Source organism: Phocoena sinus, chromosome 16, assembly GCF_008692025.1.
Source record: "Phocoena sinus isolate mPhoSin1 chromosome 16, mPhoSin1.pri, whole genome shotgun sequence".
NCBI lineage: Eukaryota > Metazoa > Chordata > Mammalia > Artiodactyla > Phocoenidae > Phocoena > Phocoena sinus.
This window is the reverse complement of record NC_045778.1, coordinates 50,294,858-50,311,550: the sequence shown is the minus strand read 5'-3', so window position 1 is coordinate 50,311,550 and position 16,693 is coordinate 50,294,858. Positions and strand designations below refer to the sequence as shown.

The following is a 16,693-nucleotide window of genomic DNA, read 5'->3' as shown; positions in this document are numbered from 1 at the left end:
GCACAAAAGCTCACAGCAGAGCCCCTCAAGCTCCTGACTATTAGACATAATTCTAATGGTGATCACACAGTAGATAAGAATACAAAAAATAATATGGCAGAGAGTTGCTTCAGAGGAAATACTCTGGTAAGGGAGAAAATATGTGAAGTAGATACTACCACTCAAAAAAGCCTGACAGTCTAAAATAAACCTAAACCTAGGGACCACAGCCTTATATATCTGAATATGTTCCAAGCACATGAATATGTTCTAGTAGAACACAATAATTCTCACTCTTCATGGTACTGAAATTGATGTGCCCAGAATCCTGTTTAGAAAAGCAAGAGAATGATTACTAACACACAATTATCTACCACCCCTGCCCCCAATAAGGCAGGAATCATAAATTTAAAAGCTAATTAAAAAAAAAAAACACAGAAAATTTTACCTTCCTTGGACAAGAATCAAATGTCAACTGTTCAGATGCAAAAAAGAATAGCAACTGAGGGCTTCCCTGGTGGCGCAGTGGTTGAGAGTCTGCCTGCCGATGCAGGGGACACGGGTTCGTGCCCCAGTCCGGGAAGATCCCACATACCGCGGAGTGGCTGGGCCCGTGAGCCATGGCCGCTGAGCCTGTGCTCCACAACGGGAGAGGCCACAACAGTGAGAGGCCCGCGTACCGCAAAAAAAAAAAAAAAAAAAGAGAATAGCAACTGAACTGATGCTATTTAAAAAATCTCATTGAGGTCATTAACTGACTGTCTACCTAGCAAGTTCATTCTTTATATTCTTCCCAGAATACCCAAAGAGAGTATGTAGTAGACTTACCAGTCAGCACTGCTTTGGCAGACGGGTCTGCTAAATCCAATGCTGTCCTTCCATCTGTATTTCGAATGGTTGGCTCAGCTCCATGCTGTAAGAGCACTGCAAAACAGCAACACTACCTTTCAAAATGGTAATTGTGACAATTTGATTTTAATAAATCATTTTCTCAAAAATTCTGGTCCAGGGGCTTCCCTGGTGGCGCAGTGGTCGAGAGTCTGCCTGCCGATGCAGGGGACATGGGTTCGTGCCCCCGTCTGGGAAGATCCCACATGCCGTGGAGTGGCTGGGCCCATGAGCCATGGCCGCTGAGCCTGCGCATCCGGAGCCTGTGCTCCGCAACGGGAGAGGCCACAACAGTGAGAGGCCCACGTTCCGCAAAAAAAAAAAAAAAAAAAAAAAGGAAAATTTCTGGTCCAGAAGTCTCAAAGTAATTTAAAGACTTTATATCCTGATAGTATGGTAAATGTTATAAAGATAAGAATATATAAAATATTCCATTATTTAATGTATTAGACACATTTAACTTATCTCCCCTAAGCTCAATGTCAGATTTTCCTTTGCTAAACAAGTGACTAAGGACAGATAAAGAACTAAAAGGCAAGTTTACTTGAAAGCTTGTTTTCTCACACCAAATGAACACTGTCTAGAAAGATTACTCTATAATAGCAAAAAAGAAATTTCTAAAGCTGTGAATAGCCCAGGAATAGGGATCTGAGGGATTAAAAAAAGAAAAGAAAGAAAGAAAAAGAAAAAAGCACTCTGTAGAGTTAACAAACCCCCAATCAAAACTGCTACATTACAACCCAAAAAGCATAAAAAGACTTGTGCTATACTCTGTACATATTGCTATTTGGTTATATAAAGATATTTCATCACACTGTATAAATAAGGAGCTGGGGAAAGACAGGCAAATACATGCAAAAAGGGAAGCTCAGCTCCTGTTCCTTTATAGGGTTAATGTTCATTCCACTGTACTCCTATCTCTAACAGTGATGTCCAACAGAAACAAAATGTGAGCCACATATGTAATTTAAACTTTTCTAGCAGCCAGATTATAAAAATAAACAGGTTAATTTTAACATATTTTATTTAATCCAATATACCCCAAATATTGTCATTTCAATATTTACATTTATATTGTAAGCAATATAAAATTGAGATATTTTGCATTCCTTTTCTTCGTACTAATCTTTGAAATCTGGTATGTATTTTCCCCTTACAGTACATCTCAATTTGAACTAGCCACATTACAAGTCTTCAACTACCATACTGGACAGTGCAGATCTATAACTATATTTGGAAAACCCTACATTATTAAAGCTAATTATTTATATGCCTGAAACTCAGGTACCAGAAAAGGATTCTGAGCAGAGGGCAGATAACACAAAGGACAAAAACAACCAAAAAAAGAGAACACACAGGAAAGGAGAACTGGACAGAGGTTACTAGGTAATCCTTTTCTTATCTTTATAAATTACCTAACCTAATTTAAACTAAGCTCATGACTTCAGTATAAAGTGATTTGGGTTGGTGGGGGGCTGGGAGAGAGAGAAAGAACAATTTAAGTCTAGCATAGAGCCCCTAGACTTTTCCTAGTGCACAGAACTGGTTTTCTATCTGTCTCAAGGATTTCAAGTGTCCCTGTTTTGCATCAGGAAATAGAGGTAAGGTAGCAGTCCAAAATCTCTGACTCTGTTAAGCTCAGAAAAGTCAATACCGGGTTAATGACAATTCTCAAATAAGCAGCCTTCTCACATATAATTTTCTGTCAGTGACCAAACTGTTAAGCAAATCCTATTTCATTCATTAAAGTATTCCTAAATGACTGACAGTTTTTCCTTCAAATGCTTCTTGACTTATCCTGCCATTTCTACTCTCCTACAACCACCCTAGTTCATGCCTTCATCATTTCTCATCTGCATTATTCTATAGCTTCCTAGCTAGTCTACCTGATGCCATCCTTTCTACTCAGCCCTCTACCACATCACTCTTTCTAAAATATACTGCTCTCACCACACTGTCCCCTCCTTAAAAGTTATCAACGATTCCAAACTATCTACGTAACAATATCAAGCTCCTTACCCTGGAATCCAAAGCTCCTTATAAAGAAGTCACAACCTACCTTTTTGACCTTTCTCCCCAGTACTTCCTGGGAAGACTCAGGAAGGAGTGACTCAACTCCAGCCCAGTCACTGCACTCATTATCCTCTACCACTCTGTTCACTTCCACCACGCCTTCATCTGGTTCTTTGTGTGTGTTATTCCCAAGAGAATCCATATTTCTAGAGAAGAGAAATTCTGTACTACTCTATTCTCTAAAATACTTAAGCTCGGTACCACATACAAAAAGACACTCAGTAAACAGTGGTTGGATTAATCACGAAATGTTCTTAAATACTTAAATTCAGCCTGGCAGAATTTGATCACATTAACAAATGAATTCAATTAAGATCAAGAACAGTTACAAACTATTTCAGAAAAATTCTGGAATGTAAACAGTCTTACCAATGCAAACATCAATCTTTCCTTTAATTGCAGCTTCATGGAGAGGAGTATAATTCCAATTATCACGAGCATTTGGGTCTGCACCATGTCGCAAGAGGAGATTGACTACTTCAGCATGACCAAAAGAGCATGCGTTATGAAGAGGAATAAGCCCCCCATCATCACGTGCTTGGACATTTGCACCATTCTGAAGCAAATATTCAACTACATCTTTCCGTCCAAAACCTAGAAGAAAACAAATGGTCCACATTTAAGTTCTCCAAAGAAAATATATCAAATTAGAATCAATAAGTACAAGCCATGCTAAAATGTTTTTGGATGCAAAACAGTAACAGATTCATGAAATATATCATTAACTCATCTTAATTAGAAAGTCAAAGGGTCTCTCCAATACATTAGGTAGTACTACTACTAACTTCAGAGGAAGGTTATGAAATTAGTGACTGAAAGCCCAAAGTTCAAACATTTCCCACTCTACAATAGCATTCCTAATTGCAAATGATGAGTTCTGCATATTTTGTGTGCAGACATTTTCAGGTATTCAAAGTATATACTAACCAACTCTTGCTAGAATCCCTTTCCCACATGTATCTCATGAAATGTTTCTATTGAACTGGGGGACTATGAGACAGCAACAAAAATGTTTGTATTTGTCTATGTAGTGAAGATCGAGAGAGGTGATACTAGGCAGAAGCGTGATATGAGGTGTCTTCAAAGGAGCCCTTACTTTGCCACTTGCACAACACAAGCAACTTCTGCCTAGGCAGGAGGCCTTCTTTAGAAACCCATGTCCCACAGTTCTGCTGCAATTGCCCCCGTAAGGAAAAACACCAAAAGACAACTCATTTATACTGGTTAATAGATTTAGTACCGATGAGTTTCAATCTTTTACCATTCCCACGTAACAGCACCTGAAATCTTTTTACACTTACTAGTAAAAAGAAAAGGATTTCAGGCATATGTTAAAGTAGTTGGGGAGACATACCTGTGTACTGGGAGAGAGACAAAAGACCTTTACATTCATCTGAAATTTTATCAGAATATTCTTAAAACCACCAAGCCTGAATATAGTCCTTCTAAGAAGACCAGAGTGGAGTTGAATGAGAAAGCAACAACATACAATGTTTCCAAGGTGTATGTCTGAGGCTGGCCTGGCTGCAACTGAGGGAAGAGTTACATGACTGAAGAGATTAACTGTCTTGTTTTGTTTTGTTTTGTCTAAACATTCTAAGCTCTATGTCACAGAGGTGGGCGTCTTTGATACTCCCTATTCTCGATCTTTGATTCTCCCTACTCTCAAAGAGTTTACAATTGAGGATGTGGAGAAACAGTAATCTCAATATACTATAACTGTCATAAAAGAGGTATATAGAAAATGCTACTAGAACTCAAAGAAGAGAATACCTAATTGGGGGAAAGCAGAGAACAGGAAGGACTATCCCAAAGGAGAGTCCAGTGATGCCATGTGAGCTGAAGGCTTACAGAAAAATGAAGGGATCATTAGGAAAATGAGAGGAGAGAAGTGAGGTGAGGAGAAAAGAGACAGGGAGTGGGAAAAAACTAAGCAAGGAAAGAGCACTGCAGTTGAAGCAGAAGAAATAAAATGTACACAGGCATTGAAGTGTGAAAGAGCGAATCATTCATGGTAGCCAGGACATAGAATGCCCAAGTAGGCAGAAGCCAGATGAGGAAGAACCTTACAAGCCACACTAAGGTAGTGTATGGATTTTGTCCTATAGACTAGTGTTTTTCAAGCTGCTTTCAGGCAATAGATTTAATGTAATTTTTTTTTTGCCTTAAAAAAATTGAGATATAATTGACATATAAGGTTATATTAGTTAACCTTAGTTATATTAGTTATATTAGGTGCACAACATAATGACTTGATACCTGTATATAGTGCAAAATGGACACCACAATAGTCTAGCTAACATTTATCACTATGCATAGTTAAAAATTTTTTCTTGTGATGAGAACTTTTAAGATCTATTCTCTTAGCAACTTTCAAATATATAATACAGTATTATTAACTACAATCATCATGCTGTACATTTCATCCCCAGGACTTAATTTCACGTAACATAATGCCCTCAAAGTCCATTCATGTTGTTGCAAATGGAAGATTTCATTCTTTTTTTTTTTTTTACAGCTGAATTATATTCCATTGTGTATATACACCTCAGTTTCTTTATCCATTCATCCCTTGATAGACACTTAAGTTTTTTCCCATGTCTTGGCTATTGTAAATAATGCTGCAGTGGCTCTATTTACAATAGCCAAGACATGGAAGCAACCTAAATGTCCATGGACAGATGAATGGATAAGACAAATATCATATGATATCGCTTATAGGTGGAATCTAAAATATGATACAAATGAACCTATTTATAAAACAGAAATAAACTCACAGACATAGAAAACAAGCTTATGGTTACCAAAGGGGAAATGGGGTGTGTGTGTGTGTGTGTGTGTGTGTGTGTGTGTGTGTGTGTGTGTGACAAATTAGGAGTTTGTGATTAGCAGATACAAACTACTACATATAAAACATAAGTAACAAGGTCCTACTGTATAGCACAGAGAACTTTATTCAATATGTTGTAATAATGGAAAAGAATATGAAAGAGAATATATATACATATATACACACACACATATATAATACCGAATCACTTTGCAGTAACCAGAAACTAACACATTATAAATTAACTATACTTCAATTTAAAAAAAAAAGAAAAAATAATGCTGCAGTGAACATGGGGGCGCACAAGCTTTTTTGAGTTAGCATTTTCTAATGAAATCCTATATAAAATTCCAATACATGTCTCGTTCACTGCAAAAATACCCAATGCCTGGTACATAGCTGGCACTCATATAAAGTTGCAAATTAACTGAATTCAATTTAAAACAATACTATTCAGGTTGAATCTGCTGCCTTCTCCTTCACAAAGACCCAAAGGAAATTACCCCCCTATTCCAGAGGCATCTTGTAGAAACAGTATGAAAAATACTGCTACATAACACATCAATGGTCACTGAAGGACAAGCAAATACTTACTAATATATTGTATATTTTAAACCCCTGTTTTGCATCTTCCTTAAAAAAAAAAAACAAAAAACTAATAACGTGCTAGAAATCAACTCCTATCAGCACACATTTTATTGACTGCAAGTACCAAAATTTAACAAGTTCCTTTCTCATGAATAGTTAGGTTGTGTCTAGTCTCTTGCTACTGCACACAATGTTGCCAGGAGTAACTAAAGACAGAAGAGAAAACTGACAGTATCTGGCAACTTCTTTAATTTGGGGAAAAGAGATGACTATCAGATATCTGACACACAAAGTAAAACAGGATATTTTGTGAGATAAGATTATTTGTTTTTGGAAATGCTTAGCTTGAGGAACAAATGCCTAGTAAGTAGAAGGTTCTGTGGATTTTGATCTAAGGAAATTAGTATGAGCTAGCAACTGACATTTTGAAGTCTTGACCATAAAGATGGTGTTTGAAGCCATGCAAGAAAATGAATGAAGTTGACTAGAGAGCACTACTAGTTTTCTGTTTTGTTGAAAGAAGTGTATTTTCTATCAAGGATCAATCCCTTCTACACTGTAGCCCTTGCTCACCTTCTCAAGGTCTTCCCACTCACATCAGTCTCTCCCTCTCCACCAGATCATTCCTGGAAGTATGTAAACATGTTCTATATCTTCCATCTTATTAAAAACATTCTCCCTGAATTTACTTTTCCATTTCTCTGCTCCCCTGCATATTCAAACCTCTAAGGATTGTCACCAGTTCTCTCATTTACTCTTCTCCCAAATCCAGTCTGGCTTCTTCCTTACAACTGCTTTCATCAAGGCCACTTACAATCTCCATGTTGCCAAACCCAAAAGACACAGGTCTGTCCTCATCTGACTAGACCTCTCAGCAACATTCGACAACTGACTACTTCCTCCCTTGTGAAACATCTCTCCGAGTTTCCATGACATTACACACTCCTGGGTTTTCCTTGTTTCATCTGTTCATTTAACAAATGATCAGGCAATATCAACCATGTAATGGACACTTTTCTGGGTGCCTGGGACATACTAGTGTACAAAACAGCCCAAATCTCTGCCTTTGAGGAACTTCTACGGAGGTGGGGCAGATGAACAACAAATGCACAAAATGAGTACGTTAGAAGGTAATTAGAGGGAGACTTCCCTGGTGGTCCAGTGGTTAAGACGTTATGCTCTCAATGCAGGGGGCCCAGGTTCGACCCCTGGTCAGGGAACTAGATCCCACATGCATGCTGCAACTAAGAGCCCGCATGCTGCAACCAAAGATACCGTGTGCTGCAATGAAGATCTGGCGTAGCCAAATACATAAATATTTTTTAAAAAAGGTAATCAGAGAAAGAGTAGAATAAGAAGTAATCAGGGTGTGTGTATGGAGTGGGTCATAAAATGGAACAGGGAGGTCATCACGGGCCTTACTGAGATGGTGATATTTGATGAAAGACCTAAAGAGAGAGTGTTAGCCCTACTGACCAACTGTTAGAAGGTCAGAGTAAATGGAGCCAAGTGAGAAAGGGGTAGCATAGCAGGAGATGAGGTTAGAAGTAACGAGGACCAGCTAGAGAGGCTTGAGGACCACTGTAAGAACTTTGGCTTTTTTACTCTGAGGAAAAAGGGAGTGTCACTGCAGGGTTTTGAGCTGGTAAATTACATGATATGACTTATATTTGAAAAGAACCCTCTGGCTGTTGTGTTGAGACTAGATTTAAGGGGGTTTAGGATAGAAGTAGATGAGAGATTATGGTGGTTTGGACCATACTGGGGTGGAACTTGTGAGAATATTAAGTAACAGATTCTGGGTACTCTGAAGGTAGAGCCTGCACAATTTGCTCACATATTGGATGTGGGGTGAGGGTAAGAGTGAGGAGGTTAAGAGAGGTTGGGGCCGAGAGAGGAGTCATGGATGACTCCAAGGTTTTTGGACTAAGAAATGGAGTGGTGGAGTTGGCATCAACTCAGATGGGGAAGGCTACAGCCAAAATAGGTTCATGGCAAAAGATGAGGAATTCAGGTTTTGGACATGTCCTACTTCCCTGGGGGCTTCTTGCTTATTCCACCCCATTTTTAATGCCAGGATTCCTCAAGACTCAGTTCTCTACCCTCTTTTCTCCTCTTAGATGATCTCATCTTCTCCTATGGCTTTAAGCACCACATAGATACACAACCCGCAAATTTAAATCTCCAGTCTAGACTTTTCACCTGAATTCCAGGCTGTTTACTGGACATATCTCCACCTGGGTATTTCAAAGGCATCTCAGACTCAACATGTTCCCTAACTTCTCTTCATTCCACCGACACTGCCCCAACCCACTGTCTCCAGCCTGAACTACTGCAAAAGTCTCCTTAATTGGGCCTCTCATTTCTACTCTGTCCCCAGAGATCTTTTAAAGACAATCATCATACCATACCCCTGTTTAAAATAATTCACTGGCTTCCCACTGCTGCTTAGAATAAAATTCAATCACGCGCCCATGGCCTACAAGGTCTGCTGCATGAACTGGCCGTTACTGCCTTCTCAAACTTCATTTCATACCACTCTTCCCTTTCTGAGCTGTGATCCAGCTTTCTTTCAGTTCATCAAGTATGCCAACCTTACTTCAGTGGTACATGCTGCCTGTCTGCTTGGACTCCTCCCTTGCTCTTTGCATCCCTCCTTTCTACTCACTGTCTAACCTGTTTAAATGTCTCCACCTTAGAAGGCATCCCTGAGCATTCTATTTACAGCAGACCATTTGGCACACCCACACATTCAATTCAGTTGGTTTTCCCCTCTCCTTCACTAGAACGCAAACTTCAGAAAAAAAACACAGGAGTTTTTGTCTTTGTTGTTCACAGCAGTATCTTCTGGCACTTATTAAAACTTGTAATTACTGTTTAGTACTTATCTCCTGGACTCTCAAGTTCCATAAAAGGGGATCAATGTCTATCTTAGTTCATCATTACTTCCCCAGTGTCCTTCACACTGCATGGCACATAACAATTTGTTGATATTTGCTGAATTAATATATCACGGTACGAGAAAAGGAGACTGAGAAATAAAACTAAGACAAAATGGCGGGCTTCCATGGTGGCGCAGTGGTTGAGAATCTGCCTGCCAATGCAGGGGACATGGGTTCGAGCCCTGGTGCGGGAAGATCCCACATGCTGCAGAGCAACTAGGCCCATGAGCCACAACTACTGAGCCTGCGCGTCTGGAGCCTGTGCCCCGCAACAAGAGAGGCCGCGACAGTGAAAGGCCCGCGCATCGTGATGAAGAGTGGCCCCTGCTTGCCGCAACTAGAGAAAGCCCTCGCACAGAAACGAAGACCCAACACAGCCAAAAATAAATAAATAAAAAAGCAGTTTCTTTAAAAAAAAAAGAAAGAAAGAAAGAAAGAAAATGGCAAAGCAGAAGCCACGAGGGAAAATTTCAAGGAGGGAAAGGCCAAATCTGCTGCCACTATGCTCTGACCTGAATCTTCCTTACCACAGCCTGGGTACTGTTGACCACACTGTCCTCCCAAGTGAGCCACCCACAGCTGCCCCAGTCAATGGCTCTGCTATCCCAGCCACGCAGCACCCACCTGGAAGAAAAGCTTTTAAAAAAGACTTAGGTTGGAGAGTAAGAGAAAAGGAATCAAAATAAAGAAAAATTAGTAAAGGTACCTCTTTCTTTGGAAAGTTACTTGATGTGCCCAAGCACTTTGAGAAGGATCACTATTTCTTCGGTGGTGATCGACACATGTGGAGTAGTCAAAATGGTGACTCACAGAGTAACTTCCCAAAAAAGGAGTGTGAGGTGGGCATAGAAATAGTTGTAGTAGAACATCTAGCTGTTACAACAGATAGTGTCAATTAGGAAGATATCTGTTCCAAAGGATCAGTGATCAAGCTGAAGAAAGGTCAAGTGTAGCCTTTTGTTAAAATACCATTGAGAAGAGAAGATGGCTGCCTCAAACCAGAGCTGAAGAGAGAGAATCGATACTGATGTGTCTGACTAAACACTGAAATTGAAGTTTTAGCTAGGGAGGAGACAGGGGAAGAAAGGGTTAAGGTGATTTTATCTACATAGTTACCAACAGTCCAAGACACAGATGACTTCTACTTCAATAACTGTATCATCATGATTTCCTAGCCATTAAGAGGTCTGACACCCATCTGGAGACTGACTGACCAGCATGTTTTCCAAGTCACAGTGTAAGGACTATTTATGCGTGCAGAGGTCATGCTGCTATCCTGAGACAGTAGATAAGAGTCTGAGATTTGAATGTTTGAAGCCACTTCTTGACATGAAAGGAATTATTTAGTGGGGGTCAGCAGGTAGCTAGCTCAAATTTTAAAATCTTCTACTTTTGGAAGTTTGGTGAAACCTTAGCTTTAAATGGCTTCCCAAACTCTGAGGGTTAATTCCTGATAAAATCCCCATTCTTACAGTGTCAAGAATAGTTCAAAGCACTTCTGTTAAGTACTCATTTCTTGAAGAAAAAATAGTTTTGCAAGGTATATTCTGTTCATGCTCTCACTGGCCAGGTAAAACATGAATAGGCATATCCTCAGAGTCAATGCCAATCTTCATATCCTAAGGATCTCTTTGTAAAGGAATCAGAAGCCTACAGTTTGCAGTCATGGCTGCTCAGGATACACTGTGGTTTATTTTATAACTATGGAATAGCACTCCTCTTCAAACATGAAAATCCTAATGAAATCATACACTGAGTTTGAATCCACTATAAAGCACTGACAATGAAACAAAACAGGCTTATTTGGAAAGTAAATCTGCTGATCAATAAACTGTGTTACTTAATGGCAGGCATTGTCCTCTGTTCATTTCTGTTTACTGGACAAGGCTAGTATCTGGTATATAGGAGGACTTGACAAACATTTGTTTGGTGCATAGCTAATACTTTGTTGGAACAGTAAGCAAACGACCTCCACAGAAAACATGAAGTTAATGATTTGTGATGACTAAGAAAAGTAGTCTATTCAATTTCTCTTTTGTCAAGTTTCCTTACAATCTAGATGCCATCAGTTTCAGCAGTCCCAGGAACTGTCTTGCCAACCATGACTATTGTTAACAGTATCATATTCTGCTGCTCTACTGGAAACATGCTTTCAGCTGCATGGCTTCCAGAAAGCTGTGAAGCACTGGAAGTCACTACAGAGAAACCAACTTAGACTCTTAGGAAGTTTCATTGAGAGCCACGACCTCCCCCTTTTTACAGTCCAAAGGTGGAATGGGCCATTGATGATGCAGCTGGTCCAATATGAAATGACAGTGATGTCTTGCCAACCTAAAGGTAGGCTGGTGTCATGTAGGGCTTTGTCAGAAGGAAACATTCAGAAACAGAATGTCAACCAATGCCATGAAACAGAGAAGGCTCCTGTGGCCTAGGAGATGGGAATGTATAATCAAGCAGCCTTCAGCTTGACTTACACAGCCAGGACTCTTGTCAGATTTTTTTTAAGGAATATCACTTTATACTTCTCATTTACTATTAACTTTAGTTTACTAAGATCTAGAAAAAGTACTTCCCATGTATATTTCTTGAGAATGAGGAACACAAGGGACAAGGTTTTGCCTAGCTCAACTTGGGACAAATAATCTGGTCAGAGTGGAAGAAACTTGGAAAAGGATGCCATGGCCTCTGGGGTGATGAAATTCTGACAACCTGTATGCGGAAATGCTGCAACAAGTACTCCAGACTGGTTGTTACTGAAGTCAACTGCCTACCTCTAAATCCATCAAGAGCTGAGGAAAAAGGTATAACTCAAGTCTTGATAATATACTGGGAGATCTGATAAGTCAAAAAAAATTCTGAATTCTTAAATAGACTGGTTTTTATTTGATACTGGAGTTTTCTACTGATGCAGAACTTAATTATTCCCCACAGCAAAAACCAATCCTGGAAACAAAAGTCTATAATTCTAGCCCTAGGTAAGAAATGTGGGTACATTTTGTGCATGTATTGTGCATAATTATGACGGTGACCTACAGCCAAAAGAAGGAAATGCTTTTGAAACATTACTGGAGGTCTTCAATAGCACCATTTTGGGAAAGGATATCAGTGGCAATCACAAAAGCTATTATATCTTTGGTAGCTGAGTTGTTAAAATCTACAATTGGAGGAATCATTCCACTTTCTTATACCAGTCAGAACCTGACTTACTGGTCCAATTGCCTACCCTATACAGAAATTCTTTCTACAGCATCTCTGAAAGATGCCAATCCAACCACTGTTTGGAGACTTCCAGCCAATCCCACAGTTGAACAGATTGTTAGAGGCAGTCTGACTCCTTGTAACCTTTCACCTACTAGCCCCTAGTTTTGACTGCCAAGGCCAGAGGAGTCATATCCTCTCACTTTTCTACTTGACTATCTTACACATATGTGTAGATAGAAACATTGTTTAACCTTAGCCTTCTTTCATCTCTAGAATAAGTAACTCTAGTTTTCATATCAGTTGCTTGTATAATAAGTTCCAGTTGCTCTAGTTCAATTTCCCTCTTCCAGGGGAAGAAAACAAACAAACAAACAAACAAAAAACCCCTCTTATACGCAATTCACTTAATTGAATATAATAAAGTTAAGTCTGACTAGTTCAATGTATATGGCTGAGTAGCATACTACAAATACAGAACAGTAACAACACGCTACAAATACAAAACAAAAGTTACCTTGTTTAACTAGAACCCTAACAATGCAAGTAAACCTGTCATTCTCTAGCTACACACATATGTATCACCTCCTTTCCACCATCTCTGTACCTGAATTCCTTGAACCTAATAAATTATTTTACATATTTTCCTACTGAATGATACCTCTCTGCACACTCCAAAGAATGTTTAAGATTCTCAAGCCAGGGAATTCTATTCCTCACAGCCCAGTCCCCCGAGTTCTAAGATTCTTGAGAATACTGTGTATTTCTTTCTTTGGCTATGATGGACAACAAGATGACTTTCTCCCAAAGATTCTGTCCCTCTTCATTTTTCAGAAATGAGCTCAGAGAAGCAATCTCCTTTACTGAGATTTGCTGTTTTCTAGGAGATTATACTGTCAAGAATTTCAGATGCAATTGCTTTTAGCAAAATTAGAGCTGTAGCCTTCCTACCACCAACCTGCCTCTACAAGTTTCATTCACATCCTGTGTGTGTGTGTGGGGGGGGGTGTAGGTAGGGGGCTGGTGGCAGAGCAGTTGAAGAGGGAACAATTTTTCTCGTTAAGAAGTGACTTCTTAAAGCATGCTTATCTAAGAAATGTAATCTAGACCAATAATAGGAGAAAAGTTCCTATTTACGTTGATTACTTTTTTCATTTGATAGAAGAACTCCTTTAGGACTGGCAATTGATTATTCCTTTAATCGAACTAAATATTTTAGATGAAAAGACAGACCAAATTTTTTCTAATCTGTTCTATCGTGATTCACTTTATTTTTCGTTCCTGTTCCTTGGAAATCCAAACAAAAGACAAAATCATGTCTACCCTACCCCCCAATAAAACCTCCAAGCTTTGATCAGCTTAAAAAAAAATTTTCCCTCCCATAGCTTACCCCACAATGTACAAACACAAGAAACTGCTTGGTCAGGCAGTTACATAGTCCCACCTACACTGAGCTTCCAATAACCTGCTTACATGCATATTAACATAACGAATAACTCACCACCTACGAAGAGTTCATAAAATATATTCTCCATATATTAAGAAAAATGCAGCTGGATGCACTTACTTAAAAATTAAGAAAACAGGTTCTCTCTCATTAATCTAATAATAATTTAGATTGAATTTACCGAGCTAATTAAAACAAGTTTCTAATACACCTGAGTTTAAATGCAGGGCTTTAAAGATCTGATTTAATGTAGACTATTAGTAATTTTTATTTTATTAGTTTCATTTATACCTTGACTTCTTAAGCTTATAACCTGTACCTGAGAATTTGGATAAATTGTGAGAGGTAAGTTGGTTCCTAAAATAAGTTTTCCATTTCAGTCTAAACAAACCACATGAAATCTATGTAAAAAGTACTTTGCAATGTTGGGACAGAACTCAGGGTGGGATGGTTGGGAGGAATAAGGTCAATAAGAAGCTAATCCATAATCTTAAGCCTCTAAATATTACTATTTTCAGATATGAACTCATTAATACAACAAATTCTTGAAAGGTAGCAACTAAGATCTTCTTTGGTTATTTTTATCCCACAGATCAAGTGAACAAAATATAAGTAACACTACCCCTTGGATTACGTATCGTTGGTTATGACGGTTTGCCAAATCAGTTATTTAAATGCTTACTACACGGACAAGCAGGACAATCCAAATTAGCTGAGGACAGGCAGCACTGATCATCAAAATTTTAGGCAAAATGGCCAAACAGAAGATTAGACTTTGGTATTCTTCATCTTTCCCTTTCTGCTGCCCACAGGCTGTTTACAGTTCTCCCACCGACGGTCCCCCAAACCTTCTCCCTTAAAAAGCTCCTCAATGGAAACCCAACAAATTTGTAATTGATGGAGAAAGCATACCTCCCAGGAGTATTTACATTTTCAAACAGGTACAGGTTAAAACAAACAAATCTCCCATTGGTAGAAGTGTAAAAGCAATGCCTGTGAACAAGGAAATCTTTCTTATGCTCCTCTGCTCATCATTCCTACTCCAAAAAAACCAGAGTGCTTTAAAACATACCCTTCTGCTTTTTCAAAAAATCATTTTAAACAATCATGTAACGCATCAAGTGAAAAACCAGCATTATCGGAAGTATGAGACTCTATTCCCGCTTTCAACTGTGCATGGCTCACTTGAGGATAGAGGTAATCACGATCCTTCCTCAAAGTGAAAAGTATAAATGCTTTATAGAAATAAGATGTAAATTTTAAAAAAACGTAATTCAAACGATCTAAATCTCAGAATGAGGCGAGATTAGTCCCAATTTAAATTGTAGATCCAAGCTAGAGTACCTGCACCATCTTTCCTCGCATTCTACTACTTTCCACCCCAACTTGTACGTGTCTGGCAGAGATTACCCGCCCGCACACAACCTAAGTCAGATATCAATTCTCCCAAACTTGACTCTTTCCAGCTCTAGTCTCCAGAAACTTGCTAATGACGGCTACCCAGGTAAACCTATTAACGCTAATGTGTCAATGATCAATTAAGCTGCTGCTCTTAAATCACATCCCTGCATTTTACAAAAGCATTAAGAACGTAACCCAAAGGCTTTTTAAGAGTTACAGTGGAACGTGCAAGAACGATAGATTTTGGAGGTAATTGGCCTTTAAATCACAAGGTCTACTACGTCCCTACTCTTTCTAGTATGTAGAGGCCTTTTAGGGTAGTAAGACCGGAAGTTGGTACAGGTATTGTCGACACAAAACAAAGCAGAAAAGCCCAAACAAACAAACGAACAAAAAAACCCACAGCTTCCAGTGAGTGCGGCACACTCGCCCCCTAGTCCCCACTCGACGACATCGAGATGACCAGGACCGGAGCCCCGGGGGGGAGGGCGGGGGCAGAGGTGCACTGTGTCTGGTTTCGGGCCTGCGAGCCGGGGTGCGCAGGTGGAGTCTGGGGGCGAGGCGAGGCGGCGCTGGCCCCGGTTACCTGCGGCGAAGTGGAGCGGGGTGGACTTCCTCCCCGCCGTGTCGCGGCTGTTCACCTTCTCTGGCGTCACCAGCCTCTTGACTCGCTCCACGTCCCCGTTGCGGCACGCCTCGAACAGCTCCCGGGCGGCCGGTTCCACGCCCTCGGCCGCCGCGCCCGCGCAGGCCGCGCCCCCGCCAGCACAGCGGCGGCCCGACATGATCCTGGCCGCCGCCGCCGCCAGCAGCAGCGCCAGCAACGGCAGCAGGAGCCCCGGCCCCGCGAGCAGGAGGGCGAGGCCCCCCTCAGGAGACGCGCTCAGGGCCCGGGCCGCTCGGATCCCTGCTGTCACCGGGCTCGGCGCAGTTCCATGGCCGCGCCCCCGCGCGCCTCTCGCTTGGCCTCGCGACTCCGGCTGCCCCGCGGCGGCGGCGGAGGCACCGCGAACGCGCCGTTCGACCTCCGAAGCGACGCGGAGGCGGAAGCTGGCAAGGCTCCTCCTGCCAGCTCCTCTGAGCCCTGGGAGCGCACGTGACGTCGCGCTGCGCGTGCGCACTGGTCGTAGACGGCCGGGCAGGTTTCGGCGAGCTGGGCGGCGCGGAGGGGTTTGTGGGAAATGTGAGGCGAGAGCCTCCGGCTTTGGGAGGAGAGGGGGCTTCGTCCCACCGCCATCTTTGTGGTGGGTTTTGCTGAAGTCGAGCGCCTCTGCTTATCGTCTTTTTTAAAGAATGGATTTCGTGATCTGAATTTCATTATTACACTGAAAAGAGCTCTTGAAAGTT

General features: G+C 40.8%; 1 protein-coding gene across 1 annotated transcript in view; it reads right to left on the bottom strand.

Moving 5' to 3' along the window:
• Window positions 1-16,422, bottom strand: part of TNKS2 (tankyrase 2) — a 66,271-nt gene extending 49,849 nt beyond the window's left edge. The window contains exons 1-3 of the mRNA XM_032608064.1: window positions 15,933-16,422; window positions 3,310-3,534; window positions 808-903 (exon numbers count right to left, since the gene is read on the bottom strand). Coding sequence (XP_032463955.1) covers window positions 808-903; window positions 3,310-3,534; window positions 15,933-16,131 — 520 coding nt within the window. The 5' untranslated portion in view covers window positions 16,132-16,422. The remainder of the gene's footprint in view (window positions 1-807; window positions 904-3,309; window positions 3,535-15,932) is intronic.
• Between the last annotated feature and the right edge of the window lie 271 nt (window positions 16,423-16,693).